The following is a 16,122-nucleotide window of genomic DNA, read 5'->3' as shown; positions in this document are numbered from 1 at the left end:
TTTTACATAGTTATATTTTTATCTGTGCTGTCCATTCACAGAGATGTACAACTGACCTACCGGAAAAGGGCAACTGTGGCTCTTGAAGCTTTTCACCCGGCCCCCTCCCTTTAGCTGGGACTCATTATAGCCCCCAGCTGTAGCCTAATGCCCCTACATTCCCCTAATTACTCCAATTAAGCTGTGATTAAGCAGAATTGCACTCATGCACAGTCTAGTGGCCTAGTGATATTATAGCAGCTGTTAAAATGAGTCAAAATACTGCACAGAAAGCCAGAATGTCACCCGAAGTGTTCTTCCTTCCATCAACAGCTCCCTAACATTAAAGAGATTACTAAGATTTAAAAATTTAGAGTTTTATTCTATTGAAAATAAAAGGACAGTTTCAGGCATACGTCCAACATCTATACCTTTTGGACATCACAATCATGCATACACTACAAAAGCCTAGCTGGGCGGTGTGGCACTGAAAAACTAAGTGAGCAACACATACTATGAAATATTCAGGGTATCCAGCTGGGCTCTCACTGCATACATAATAATTCTCATTTCTCCACAGCCAAAGTGGAAACGTTGTGCTGTGCAGACATAAGACAGATATATGAAGTGGCTAAGGAAAGGGTGAACAACCCAGCCAATAGTGTAGTGCTGTACATTAACTGTAATGCCTTCCACACATATGCATAGATAAGACTTAAACGCAGTCAGTATATCATTGCTCAGCTCATAGCACAAGCTTTATCCTTGTCTGTCTTTTCCCTCACTAGCATCCCCTTTTTCACTCTGTCTCCCCCAACACACATCCCCTCCCCCCTCTCCCTTTCAGCGCACCCCCCCTCCCCACATCTCCACCAGTGCCCCCCTCCCTGTTCTCCATTTCAGTCGAGTTCTCCATGTGAGCCGCAATCCCTCATGCTGTCAGCCCCCCCTCTCCCTCTCTCTGTAGACAGACAGGATTAGCATTTTAATTGCATCAGCTCCCTTGGGTATTCTCAGCCTTTCACTGGGAGAGAGCAAGGGAGCGGGAGAGAGAAGGAAAAAAGGGGAGAAAAAGGTAAAGAGAGAGAGAGAGAGAGAGAGAGAGAGAGAGAGAGAGAGGAAGGAGAACCAAGGAGAATTGAAAAAAAAAAGAAGTCACAGGAGAAGATATGTGTGTAAGAGAGAAAGGGACAGAGAAAGAATCCAGAATAGACATGCCATAAAGCAAGAGAGCTAAAGAGAAAGAAAAGATTGTGAAAGCAGTTTTTTTTCTCTTTCACTATCCACATGCAAAGAATAAATTATAGTCAGAGATATATATCATACATTTCCTCACAACAAAAATATTCTATGTAAATATGCTAATTAAACTTTTAAAAAGCAGATATAAATCTGAATTGCAGTTTCAACAATATGACTAGTAAACATGTGTTGAAGGACTTAGACATTTTTCAGAACTTTTGTTTTGTATTGGTGAAGTGCTAATTTATATCATACCAGTTTAACACATATTTTTACTCTTAAATAAAATATTACTGTATAATAAACTGTATCCTGACTTGTGCATGACACCATACAGCTGCTGAAAACAAAAAGCTTTACATTTAATCTTGCAAAAAGACATAATATATAAATAAATAAAGAAAAATAATAATAATAATAAAAAAAATAATATTAATAATAATAATAATAATAATGTGCAGAAAAGTGAAGTTCGATCCAAATCAAAATTTGACTTGTGAAACATAAAAATTATTTTTTTGGCATGGTAAAGTGAGAGAAAATGGACTAGTTAATTGGTATGAGATGCTAATTTTGTCTTAATTTTATTAAGACAGAACTATTTAAGCATAGAAATTTTCAGACCAGTGGTCTGAAGAGAGTTGAGTAAAAAGCACTTTCATCACAAAACCATATAATGTATTGACTAATAAAAGGTCAAATCTCATGCATATGGCATTTAGATCTTCCATGCAGTTTCATTAGAATATGGGTTGGTTAATAATGCTTAGGGTCAACAAAATTCTGCCTCTGGTGAGTTTTAGAATACAGTATTAAAACAGTGTTCAAAATTATGCATTACTTTGATGGGATTTTTGCCTAATGCAAACTGTGATGTAAATCCGAATTTTTTTTTTTTTTTTAAAAAGTGCATCTATGCTATACAAAGAATGCAGGTTTTTGTCAGCTTGATAAGCCCAATCCATATGTCCATTTCCACTTTAAGCAGCTCACACTAATCAGCATCTGTTTGGGTAGTTAACCAGAGTTCTGTTGCACACAGTCCCCCACTCTGACAAAAACACACACAGTGGCCATGTTTACATGAGAGTTTTAATCCTCCTTTGACTCTGAATAAAGGGTTTTATTAGGTGTAAACACCTAATAAAAAATGAAAATTGACATTCCAAATTAAACTTAAATCCAAAGTAAGTGGCTGGTTTATTCTGTTTTTAAATCCGAACTGAAAAATTCCTTGATCATATGCATTCTTTCTGCGCATGCTCGTTCATGTGTCCTGTCACGATGACGGTTTGGTACTCTCCCTTCTCCGCATCTGATGAAAATGAAGTAGTATGCTAGTGTCAGGCCGCTGCTTCAAAACTGTAATCAAAATCAGAGTGAAAATGGTTCTTATGTGGTCTTTCATATTATAGACGAAACAAAAAGAAGCAGGAACTTGAGTTTGTTTTCTTCTGGTAGATGTAAATAAGTCACGTCTGCCCCATGTCCAATCAGAACCCTTTCCAACCCCCAGATCTAAAGCGGAATTGAATGAAGGCTATTAAACTTGTTTTCTATGTAAACCTCAATTTGGAATTACTATTTACATGTAAAGACGAAGGAGAAGACTTTAATCCTGAATTATTTCATTCTGAATAATTCAGAATTAAAAAACACCATATAACTGTGGCCAAGGCGTGGTTTTACTAAAGGTGTGAAATCTCCAATTCACACCTTAGGCAAACACAACACACAAGTTCAACCCACCATTGATTAGCCCGTAATTAACTTAAGTAAGGGGCGTGAACTTGTAAGCAATCATAGTGACACACAAATAGAAAAGGGACTGACAAATCCAAAAGGATATAAATAACCACCTTCATAAATTGTACATTAGCACACACATGATTATGATCATTACTACAACATTACTACAACTAAACTTAAGCCAATCAAATATACTTAAATGACCAAAAACAACCCTTATTAACAGGAATAAAGCGGGAAAATTAAAGCTTAAGGGGGTTCAAAACTTTCCAGTATTGTTTATACTCAGCTATCACTACAACTGGCTACATTCCCATGTTCCTGTTTTGTATAATGTTTTGGAGAAATTTCAATGCCATCTCATCCCCCTTTGACTTTCAATCTCATTGAGAGTGCATACACCCTTTTCAGACATGAGGTACGTAATGTTAATGGCTTCATCAATCTGTTGAAGTGACGGCATTCAAGTCATTCACAAATTGGTCACTTTTCCATTAATGTTCCTCACGCTACATTCAAACATGCCAGTGAAAGTGACAAAGAGCACCACTATGCACACACAATATTTGCCATTTGCACAATATTTCACATTAAATCAACAGTCACTTAAGCCCTCAAAGAGTCAGGTATTTTTTTAAGAACTTATATTGCCAAAAGAACTCACATTAGTGTCCCATGCATGCAGTGTTTCTACATGTTGAAGCTAATTGAACAGTCAGGTTTAACTGCACCACCACTCTAACAGCATAGTTGTAATAAATTCAAGAAAAATGTAAAACTTTACTTCACCTCGAAACCCCCATCTTCGCAGCAGCATCACCATACAAAACTGTCTCTAGAGTTACTTTTCTCATAACACCATGTTTTGCCCTTAAGTCATTAAGTTAACAAGTACGCTACACTATGTTAAACAAAATGAAAGTGATGAAAGCATTTTAAAATTTAAACTGAGACAGGAAACCTCAGCTACATGCTCAAAATCCTTCAAATACAAATTTCTCTTCATAAAAAGACAATGACTACATGTTGCAGCTAATTCCTGTGGATAAAGGGTTGGAGGAGGAAAAGTTTGGATAGTGGTGTCATTTATTTATTGACTAATACCATCTCCAAGACTCCTCTAAACAACTAATCAAAACCAAACCTAATACACCACTGCTGTGCACATCTGTTCTTTGAAGTGGCCACAGTTAAGCATGTTGAAAATCCGCCTGTTTGAGCACTACAAGATTATTCAAAACAATGTTAACACAGCCTGCCGAAGTAACAGCCACCCAAATATATCCCACAACATTATCTTTTTATTTTTTACAGTCCAAGGAGGGGAAATCTACAACTGTAGAGCAACGTGCAAAACTTCGAATCCACACCCCTGCACATTTCTTTTGCACACGATACACTCTCCCGAGGAGGAAACCTCGCTATGGTTGCCAATGATGTTGAACAACATTAGCACCTCTTTTCAAAACATTCCAGCACATATTTTGCAAAAAGAAAAATGTAGCAACAGCTTGAACAAATCTTGATTACTTTCTGTGCAAGTTTGTCTTTTGTGCTGCTCCTCTCTGCTTCAAGCAGACAGGGAGGCATTGTTTCACTTCATTAAAAATAAAAACAAGACTTATATTTGGTGGCCAACTACTCAAAAGCAGTTTATTCGGTAAGAGAATAAACAAGGACCACACAACAGCTGACAGGTATTCTGTTGATAGAACATAAATAAATCAGTAGAAATTTTAATAATAAAACATTATTTCATTCACATGTTTTAGTCCTATAATTTCCCAGCTTTGGGATCAATAAAAGTATCTTTCTTTTTGTCTTTAAAATGCATAAGTAATTAAAAAAATGTGACCCACCAAAGCTTGGGGCTACTCAAAGCATTTCCAGTTAAAAAAAATAAATACAAAGAAATAAAAAATAAAAAAGACAGAAATTAGCATCAAGTTTGACTACATTTGCAGATAGAATATTAGTCCACAAAGAAAATCAAAAGCAGGTGTATGTCTTCAATGTTTTGTCACACTGTCTGCAGCATATTTCAGGCATACTTCTGTGAAGAACTCCATTATCTTCCCATGCATGTATACTGGGACAAATACGGCAAATGGCCAGGTCCAATCAACTATAGCTTAACACAACTGTGCATATAACCATGCTGAGTGATATGTATCTAATAGCAAGTCTAAACTTTTAAGTTTTGTATCACAAAATGTTTTCAACAGTACCACTATGTTCATTTAATCACACATTTAGTTGTTACCAAATAGAAGGAAATCAGTTTATTTCAGAAGAGGGTTACATCAAACAAGCTTACAATGGTATGTCATTGTGAAGCAAAGTAACAGGCTAACTAGTAATGCATCACAACAGATTAGATAAGATTACATCAATTAGATAGACACTTTATTCATTCCTAGGGGGGAAATCACAAATTCTAAAAGGGTATACAAAACTTCAAGTAAAAAGACATGCACTAAATAATAATAAAAACACAGTAAAATAAACCAAAAAAATAAACCCCCCAAAAAAGGAGTCTTAAGTTTAGTGCAAAGTAGAATGTAAGGTGCATCTTGCCCAAGGACACTTAGCCAGGTGTACTTGCGACTGAAACATGATATTCCCAGTCCAGCACAGTTTTGCACATAGCGAGACATGAAATGTCACATGAGGATGAGGAAGATGACGAAGAGCACCTAAGCAGGAGGCTTGTTACAGCACTGCAAGGATCTTCCCCCAGTCAACTCTCATCAGGCCAGCTGCCTCCTGTGCTCATTAGCACAGACTCTTAAGGAGCTCCTAAAGACTTTGTGAAAAATGAACGCTCATTTGAGAGGTCGTTAATTTGCACTGTTATGCAAATTAGGTGGCAATTAAGCGATAGATCAGAAGAGCAGTGCCCATTTATAACAAGTGAACAAGCATTATGACATAGTCAGATGGTGCCAGAGTGAACTGAGGCTACGTGGTTAGTCTGAACATCTCCAACGTAACAGTTCAGTTACATATTTGGGGGGGATGTGGCCATTTGTGTATATATAGAGGCAACAAAAATTGACCACTTTTAGCATGCGAATATAGATTCTGCAAATGCACACAAACATCTAATTCATGTATATTGTTCTATTAATTGATAATAGTCCCATTATGGCTTAAGCCTAAGTAAGCAGAGTACCAAAACATTGATACATATGGCCACGCTGTTGGAAGAGTAGACCATTATAATGCTTATTGCTAACACTGGCTGGGTACTAACCCCCCTCCCTTCACCAGCCCTGATGTTTCTATTTCTCCCCTGCATTTGTGACATGGTGTGATATAGGCAAACATATTGTCTGGGACAGCAATGTGTATTACTGCGAAGGGGTGGAAGACACACATCAATTGTAATTAATCCTTAATTAGTCAGGATTAGGAGTCAGGTTCGGAGACTCTCCCACCCCACTGCCACCAAACTAGTGCAACCCAGCTGAGACCTCATTTGCATATCTTTAATTAAGGGGATGCAGACTTCCTTTAAGAATACAGCCTAAAAGCCATTCAAGAGATATAGCCATACAAGATGGGTCTGAATTTAAGTACTAATTAGTTTTTGTTTGTTTTTTTTGTTTTTTTTTAAACAACCAAATTACTCAGCATCACCTTGTTATGTTGAAAACTTTGAGCAAAACATGGACATTGGGATGCTATGCAACACTGAACTAGTCATTTAGCAAGAAACACTAAATAAAGGCTTGCTTTCAAGTTCAGTTGAAATAAACTCTTTGTCATCCATTTTAACAGCAAAGCAAAAAAGTCTATGAACTGCAATACAAAGTTTCAGTGTTGACTATTCCCTAAACTCTTCAATGAAACCTGTTCTTGCATCAAACTGTTTGTTATAAAAATTAAATAAATACAAACATACATAGCATACATATGAAGCCATTTTGGTTCCCTTTCAACACAAAGTTATCATACAGATAAATTGCTGTCTTTTTATCAACATACACAGGCCCAGTTCCTTCAGGAATAATACCACATGGGGAATATCAGTTGGCCCACACATCTTTAGGCCTACACTAAGGGTTGAGGTGTTTTGGTTCCCCAGTTTAAGTTGGGGTGTTTGTCTGTGTGTGTGGTGGAAGGGGGGTTGTCTGTCAGGGCCAGGGGTCTGTGTGATATTAGCCGTCTGCCAATCTGGCTTGGGGAATGGACACCGAGTAATTACTCCTGCTCTTACTGCCTCATCAATCTCTCTGTATCGCTCCTGCACCCCTCTCCATGCACTGTTCTCTTTCTCCTTTTTTCATCCTTATCCACACAGGAGCAGGCCAAAAAAACATTGAGTGGCAGAACATCACAAAACACACAGAATCTAGATAAAAAAAAACTATCAGATAATCTTGCACTGCTGCATTTTAACTGTTGATATAAACTCATGTCATAGAAAACACAAATGAGAGATGGTGATTGTGCAAAAGCGGATGACTTCTTTAGGTTATACCCTAGTGATAGTTAAACTAAAATGCAGGTGTGTTGCCTTGGTTTGTATTTTTAAAATTTCATCAAGAAACAATTCATATCTTATCAATGCTTTTGGCTGAAAATTAATTGTACGCTTCCCCTTCATAAAATATAATTAAATACTTCCCTGAGGCTCTCAACAACTCATAAAATTGTATGGCTCCATTCCAAACTAGGTTCTTTGAAAACTAATAATAATTAAATTGCTTAAATGAGGCAAATGATTCACAATACTCCACATCCAGATTGCAGCCAAAGTCTGTACACAAGTTTTTCCCACACAGATTAAATGTTGCTACAAGGATAAAACTGTTATTGTTTTGCCATCAAATTTCAGGCAGTAGCTCAAAAATAACATCTTACCAAGAACTTATATTTACTTTACAATTACAAATGTAAAGGAAAGGCATGTGATTTTACTGTCTATGAATAAAAACATGACAAATATGTGTGGTTTTGACACTGTATTGATGTTTTTTACGACTACAAACATGCTACAATTCAAAGAAGAAGTATTGGGTTCCATGTGGCTACTGAAATGACATAACTTGACTGATATAAACACAGGTAATGCTAGAATTTATTATTTATTGGTAAGTTTAACAGCAGTCTTGTTGCCATCTGTAAATGTAAATGAGAGCATAAAAGTTGCAATATGCACTACACTACAAATCTATTTCAATGCTGCACTGTTACAGTACACAGAATCACAAAGCAGAAATATGCTTGTAAAAAAAAAAAAAAACGTCTTAATGTGCTTAATCCCAACATTAAAACATGTCAAACCATCGAAGAGTGTGATCTAAAACTGTCAACTTAAAAGCTGCTTGTTCTGCTGGCAAGAGTAGGTAGACATGTTTGTGTATGCAGATGGTTAAAAAATAAGTTGCCTTAATTTAACATATAAATAAAGTTAATACAGGATTGACTTTAAAAAGTTTCAACCAAAGAGTTACCTAGTAATTTAGCAATTACAAAATGCACTTGCTGTGAAGCTCTGCCAAGTCAGAGCCTGTGCATATAGGGAACTGGGCCTGTGGCAGAAGCAGACAGCAATCAGCCGGTGTGTCAAACACATTGGGATACTAGCATAACTTAGCACATATAGGAAAAACCTATTACCTCAACTTATGCAACTACACCACAGTTGTTCAGAGGAATGTATGATCCAATGGCTGGAGGATTGCAGACATGCATCCTTCAATCTTAATCCATTGTAACTTAAATGTTAGAGGCAAAATAAAGCCAACCATTTTAGACTCACAGAAAAACACCTTGCCACTGTTACTACAGAGCATTATCCAAGAGTTGTTTATCAGACAGCTTATCAAGATGAGTGGGGTGTTGGGGTGTGAAATTCTCCCAGTGAGGAAGTGTAAGGACAAACTTTAATAGCTTTAAGGTGTCAGTGTTCGTTTTTTAATATATGGCTTTAAAATACCACTTGGAAGACTATTTTTATATCGATTTAAAACATTTCCAAAAATAAAAACAATTGGGAATATTCAGGCTTGAACAAAAAAGAACTTGATGGGGATGGCAGGAGAGAGTGACAGATTCTCTGTTGGCATGTGAAAAGCAAAGAGAATGAAATTAGGGAGAAGCATGTCCAAACTAAATGAAAAGCTTGTGAGAATGAACTGCAGTGGTTTGTGAGAGATTTTGGCATAAGCTGTCCCATTGCACCAAGAGCTATTTTTACAACAAATACTCATGAGAGTATTGGAGAAAAGAAAAGAGTTGAAGCAAAGCCACAGGCTCTCAACTTTGATCATTTCTAGTCTCTCCTCAAGTTTTTACTTTTTTTTTTTTCTTTTTTTCCATTGCATCTTCAGTAAAGTACTGACAAGAATAAATTTCAAGCCGATGGAGGTCATGTTTAATGTGAAAGCTCAGTACAGAACAGGCACCGTTGTAAAATGGGGGTGTTTTGGGGTGGTGGCAGTAATGGGAGGGGGGGCTGGCATTTGTGCAGAACATTTCCTTTACAATGAAAACAATCTAACCAACTGCAGCACTCAAAGGAATTCACCTCCCCTCCCCCATACCCCACCTCCCCTCCTCCACCACCACCATTACATTACCATATCAAAGCCCCGAGTTCAGAGCAAGTCTTCTCTTTCAAGAATGGGAGCGAGGCAGAGGGAGGGAGGGGAGAGGACAAGACCGAAGCAGTAGGAGTACACCCAAGACTCAGTTTGCTTTTATCTCGATTTGGTGTAAGTGTATGTGTGCGAGGGAGTTATATTGTGTATGTGGTTGTGCCAGCAGAAGTGCACGTTTGTTAGTGAAAATATACTGCAGAAAATCTCTGGAGATACTAAAGGACTACTGACTGGGTCTTCCACAAGCTGCATTGAAGAAAAGTCATTTCACATTCCAGAGGCAGACAATGGGGCCTACAGGGGGTCTGAATGGCAGTGAAATACCAAAACAGGTACACTGTGCAGTTAGGGCACTGTGTGGCAGACGGCCAGCAGCGTACAAGGAAAGCCATAAGACTATATATCTCACGACTGGCATATTCACCTTAAGTATGAATTTACTATTAACCTATGTATTCTTTGCTTGCTTTTCTGTTGAGCTTACTGTACAAATAGTCACAGATGCTCTCTCTAGTTTGCTGGGAGACTAAATGTGAAAATCAAAGTGAATGGCATTAGGGTAAATAAGACCACTGGTTGCCTGGGAAACAGTGTACCCTGCCCCACTCACTCAAGCCTAGCCTTTACTTTTCTCCAATCACTGGAGAGCAATAATACATTATTGACAGAGGGGCCACAACAGGCAGCAGTGCAGCATTTTCAAATTGTATTTGAACAAGAGAGTCATACTGTTAGAAGATGCACAAGGACAGTGAGAGAAAAGGACATAACAAAAGGCAAAATAGCTGGCAGAGGGAAGGGATTATTTAAACTAAATAAATAAACAAAACACGGTAGTACCAAATTAAAAAATCTGCCATCTATCCCTGTGCTAAATACTAATAATTTGTCAGTTAGTTGGTTTCAATAGCAACGAGATGAGAATGAGCATTTCCATTGAATGTTGATATCAGCATAGGTAATTATAACAGATTTTGTATAGAAACAGTATTTTTTGTAAGAATTGTGTCAGAAAGTAGCTTTTTTTTACATTGCGTTTGGATTTTCAACTACCATGTGTGCTTAAGAGTTAGGGCTGCTTTAACAGTGATTGAGACAATTTAATGTATTAGTTCTAAAGTAGCTTAACACTTTGTAAAGCTATAAACCGTGTGGAGTTTGTCATGTCTGTCATCAGCTGCCTGTTCATACTTTTTTCTTTTTGTTTTTTATTTCCATTAATTTGTTTAAAATAGTTTGTAGCTGTGTTGCCAAAGGTCTTTTTATTCATTGCCTTACTTCAGCAAATACTGCTGACACTCACCCAAGTGCAAAAACTGTTTAATGCATTTTGCCAAATAACCTTTAATCATTTGATTATATTAATTACAAAAATGCAAAAATATGTTGAACCAAGCAACACTTTTTAGATGCTTCAAGTCAAAATGAAAAACAAAACCGCAATATGACGTTATAGTAGGTGAACTCAGATTTGTCAGCAAGTTCTGCTGTTGGACTCAAGTTTCAAAGGCACTGATCCGCTAAGATTAGTTTCAGCTGGTCAGTGTGAAGTCTGGACGGCAGCCAAAAATAGGTATCCGTAAATACGATATCAAAATGACAAACTGGGGCATATTTAGAATGATCTAATATCAAAGCAGACATATGCAGCTGAATCAATTCAACAGCAAATGCACTTAATATTGAATCAATATGATATTCTGATATGATATCAAAAGCATCTGGATGCTAGGGAACCTGGGGCAAAGACACTTTACATCAACAATACATTACAACCTCTGCACACTGGAGTACTCAGCCAGAGTGAAGTACAAACTCACCCGTCTTCTCTTTGATCTCACAGAGAACGCTGAAGAGGGCTGGTTTCATTCTGTGACAGTTCAGGGCATGCTTCCTGTAAGAAAGAGGAGGGGATAAGAGAGGGAAAGAGCAAGGAGGATTACGATAAACAGACCTCCATCTATAGCTATGTTTTATTTTTCCTCCCCTGCCCTCATAAGAGAGAGGGAAATAAAAAAACAAGTAGTGGAGCTGGTTGTGTTATGCATTTAGTATTTCCAGAATGTAGTGTAAAACAAACGGACAGAACCATGTTGCTTAAAGGCATTTTGAATGGCCGGATACCTTTGTCAGTGTAAAACATCTCTGATTCATCAATCTGAACGAGCAAGAGTAATGCTATCACTTGAATGCTTTGCACTATGGGACAGGTAATGATGCCAAACCTCAAGGTCATCATTACTGAGCACCCGATTTCAGAGTTAATACACAGTAATCTAATTTCTGTCTTTTAGAAAAATATTCAATCGATAAAAGTAAGTGGTGAGTTGATGGAAAATATTTGGATTAGAATGCAATTGCATTTTAACAAGACATGCTTTTAATTGCCAAATAGGACAACAACATTCAAAGGGAAACAGGCAAAACTTACCCACTTCAATGCAACCAGATAAAAATACTTAATAAACTAGACTTCCTGCCAAAACATTTCCATGCACTAACAGACCTCCATACACCTACTTAAAAATGTGTTAGCTGAATTTTGTGGCAAAACCCAGATCCAACTTTAGTCTTTAGTGCTGTATGATACTGTGCACCAATTACACTATTCAATTTGGTGTAGGGGAGTGTAGCTGAGCACATACAAAACATGTTTTTGCGTGTGTCAATATGTGAAAGGCACACATAAAATCATATCTCATTAAACATGTCACACACCGCCCACTCAAATTACACTATTGTTTAGTTTCAGAGGCATAACAAACTTTATTTTCCTATTGTTTAGTGTGCAGTTGGATTTATATAATGATTTTTGTAATTTTGTGCTGTGTTTGTATTTTAAATTACTAATCCTTTAATTAAAAATGTTTTCTATGAAGAATTTCTGGAAAATTTTATAAACTACATCAAGCACAGCTTTTAGGGGGAAAAAGTTTAAACAGTAATAATTTCGATATACAATTAGAAACGTGTAACAGAAATTTTGAAGCTTAGGTTAAAACAGTAGAGACCATAGGGCGTCTGTCACTCATGATGATTATTTAGACAATTAAGACAATTAAGAAAAATAGGAATACTGAGCACAAACACAAATTAACCACAGATGAATATGATTTGGTTAAACAGGACCTAAACACTAATTCCAGTTGTGAATGTCCACTGCAGTATTAATAAGGGGACCAGCAAAAATTGAACTACAGTGCATGGCCTGAAACAATGACTCTCAATGAAAACATTAAGGCATTATCATATATGTGTAAAATATTAAATGTGAATTTTATCCACCCAATTCTGTCTACTGAATTTGATTAGGGGGATGGCTGCCTTTAGCATGGAGGGTATGAACAGGAGGGGGAGAAGGGGGAGCGCATGCGGTCCTGTACTGACCTGTGCTGGAAGTTGAGTGGCAGGCCACCCCCTGCCATGCCCCCCCCTGCTCTCCCTCCCTCTGTGGGGTCGTCTGATCCACCCCAATGCGCCGGCGATTCCTCTGGCCAGCATCTAAACATATGGCGACAGGGTGAGAGGATGAGGGTGGATGGTGCACAGGAAGTGTACTCTGCAACGCCAAGTTCTTGCGCTGCCCTGACCACTCCCCATCCCACTCCCCATCCCAACACACTGCCACCCTGCATGACTGGGGACTTCATGCTACCATATGCAGGCCACCTCACACTTCAATTTGTAGATTGTTATGTCTAAAGGAAAGATTGATGCATAGGTGTCAAACTTGGTTAGAATTGTGAATGATGATAAAGACTGTCAATTTTAGGTCATGCCTGCTAATATTCATTATCACACTTATCTGTAACAACGTTAAGGTTTGGACTTTTACTTATAGCAAGCATTGAAAATGAGCAAACAGCAAAACTCATGCAAACTAAGTACAAATTGGCCTCTTAGCTAATATCAAACTTTTTGGAAAGTGTTTTATTTTCTGAAGTGCCTTTTATAAATCCTATAGTGATCCATTTATATACAACATATGTCACTATTTCAACCAAGTCAAGTGGTATTATTTTAGTCTTTGTTCAAAGGGATATGTGGAAAGACGGCACAATCTATGTGTGAATATATCTTAATATAGGCATACAATAGAAAACCTCTGTTACAGTTTCTATCTTGTTAAGGGCCAGCTCTATGACCTCCTATACTATATTAGGCTTTTTAATTCCAAATAAAATAATTTACATGAACTAGTTCACTGAAGTTCAAGTTTTGTTGTAAACTGTCAGCAGAAATTACAAATTGCATGCGAAAGGAATAGCTTGGGGAAAAAAAACAAACAAAAATAACTAATGTTAGCAAGACATATTGTTAAGCAGTAATAATTGCACCTTGAATTAAGAGCTGATTAAGTCCTCAGACTAGTAGAGAAGAAAAGATAATATCTCAGTGTTCATAGGCTGCCAGTATAGCATCATCCTTCCCCCTCACCACCATCTCATTAATAGAAACTCGATTTGTGGACAGCTGCACTCGCGTACACATTATAGGAGAATTGATTGCACCCAGCTCACAATGAAAAGGATGAACACCAGGGAGGGAGGGAGTGAAAGAGGAGTGAATTAATTAAGAGAACCAGGTGGTCAAATGTTGGGTGGAAAATCACTAGCTAATGACACATCACACTGTGGCCACAGTCTTGCAGTGGACGGTTGTCTATTGTTGAAATACTGACGCTTCATTTGAAACTGACCTTATGCTCCTTGAGACACATGGCAAATGAGTGTTAGTCACTCTATGCAACGCATGATCCCTAAAATGTTATCTTAAAATGTCTCTAATACAACAATATATTAAGAGTCATTAAAGAATACTTGCTAATTACAGACACAACACTTGGTTGATGAGTAGCACTGAGTGATCTTTAAACTTAGCTTAATTTCCCCTACTCTTTTCCTGACTTCTAATGCTACCAACACTAATGTGTAGAAGCACTTCAGATACATATCGTCACACTTGAGAAAAAGATGAAGAAAAAACTTGACTGTTCTTAGCAATAACTGAAAGCTGTGGCAAATAAGCCTTTTCTGAGTCAGAAATTAAAACAAGTTAAGCAACATAGCGCTTCTTAAAAACTGATACGTCTTGATCCTTGCTGTAGTGTGACGAATCTATCTAAACCTAGTATAATTAAATTGGTCTTATGCAGGGATTGTCAACCACTTTTTTTTTTTAATAATACCTTTTCTCCCTCTAATAGCACAACGGAGTTGAGGTTATGCGGAATTCTTATAGACCCAAATGAGAGCATAACTTTTTAATTTGACACTTCACTGATAAACCAATTAAAACGGCCGTGGCGCCATAACGTTGTTGTAACCAAGTATGTTGTTATGCGAAGAAACACAATTGGTACAACCAAAAATATTTAAATACAATTCCAAACTAAAATACAAATTGGTATTTCAGCAATTTTTTTAAACAAAATGCAAATTAACATTATTTAGTTAACTAGAAGTTACGTTTTAACGTAAGTAACAAAATTATTGCAATTATCCGCTAGTCTTATACAAATGCCTGAGCCTGGATGTAAAACTGCGATCATGTGTGGCAAATGGCTATTCGTATGTCTTACCTGGCCTGTGCTTCGTCCAGGCTTTCGTCGGTGATGGCCATTATTTGCTGTAGAATATCCCCAATGTCTTGTTGCGGTTGACCGAGGGACTGCTGTTTCCTAACCGAGTCTGGGTCACCGACATCGGCCTGTGGTAGTCCACCGAGTCCAGTGAGACCCGTCAACATCCTCGTCTGATCATCCATACTTTTAAAGAAAACTTGCCGTTTTCCTCAGTCGAAGAATACACACAAATAGCTAGCCCCCAAGCTAGCCAGCAAAGTATTTTCTGCGACAAATCATACAACACGTCTTACCTCACCCGACAACGACAATTAGCGATTAGTTTGGAACCGTTTTCAAAAATCAGATCGCACAGATACGTTTTACATTCGCGTGGGTTTCTTTTTTTTTAAAACTCTAGTCAGTATACGCGGCCAGGCTAACGCTGGCTAACCACCGAGTGAAAAGCAGCTAGGTTACTAGCAGTAGCAGAGCAGAGAAGCAGCAGGGACACACATGCACAGACTGTGTGAGCTTGCCAACAGCGCCTCGCACATTTTCAGGGGGAAAAATGTAAAACGAAAAATATAATCACAAACGAACACACACGTTTTCCAATTAAACGTGCCAATACAATTTTAAAAAATAACCGCAACTATACAGTTTCGGACCGTGTTGCTCCGATGAAAAATCTACCTAAACAGAATACGGTTTGCCATTGTTGTTGATGTCGCGCGAGTATGTGGGATGTTCTTATGCGCGAGCGGTGTGCGTCGTGTTGTCCATTAAATTCATAGCACCACAGAGCGCGAGCTAGTGGGTGGGTACAGGCAAACTACTGTAGAGAAGAGCGCCATTAAGACTAGTTTTAATTTTAGCTTGAGCAATTTTAGCTATACTGAGAAATATTACATTTATCAGTTTTCGATAATATTATGACATTTTTTCCTCCAGGTGAGCAGAGATCTTGAGGGTGGG

The 16,122-nt window shown here is 37.8% G+C and overlaps 1 protein-coding gene across 4 annotated transcripts in view; it reads right to left on the bottom strand.

Annotated features, from left to right (window-relative positions):
* The window catches only part of pbx4 (pre-B-cell leukemia transcription factor 4), a 31,336-nt gene extending 15,427 nt beyond the window's left edge, over positions 1-15,909 (bottom strand). The window contains exons 1-3 of one of the 4 annotated variants that reach the window (XM_042005810.1): positions 15,163-15,909; positions 12,969-13,082; positions 11,402-11,475 (exon numbers count right to left, since the gene is read on the bottom strand). In XM_042005810.1, the coding sequence (XP_041861744.1) occupies positions 11,402-11,475; positions 12,969-13,082; positions 15,163-15,347 (373 nt within the window). In that variant the 5' untranslated portion in view covers positions 15,348-15,909. The remainder of the gene's footprint in view (positions 1-11,401; positions 11,476-12,968; positions 13,083-15,162) is intronic. The other 3 variants (XM_042005802.1, XM_042005827.1, XM_042005818.1) reach the window with 3 other exon arrangements.
* Positions 15,910-16,122: the final 213 nt, after the last annotated feature.

This window comes from Melanotaenia boesemani, chromosome 2, assembly GCF_017639745.1.
Source record: "Melanotaenia boesemani isolate fMelBoe1 chromosome 2, fMelBoe1.pri, whole genome shotgun sequence".
In the NCBI taxonomy this organism is placed as follows: Eukaryota; Metazoa; Chordata; class Actinopteri; order Atheriniformes; family Melanotaeniidae; genus Melanotaenia; species Melanotaenia boesemani.
This window is presented reverse-complemented; position numbering and strand designations above follow the sequence as displayed.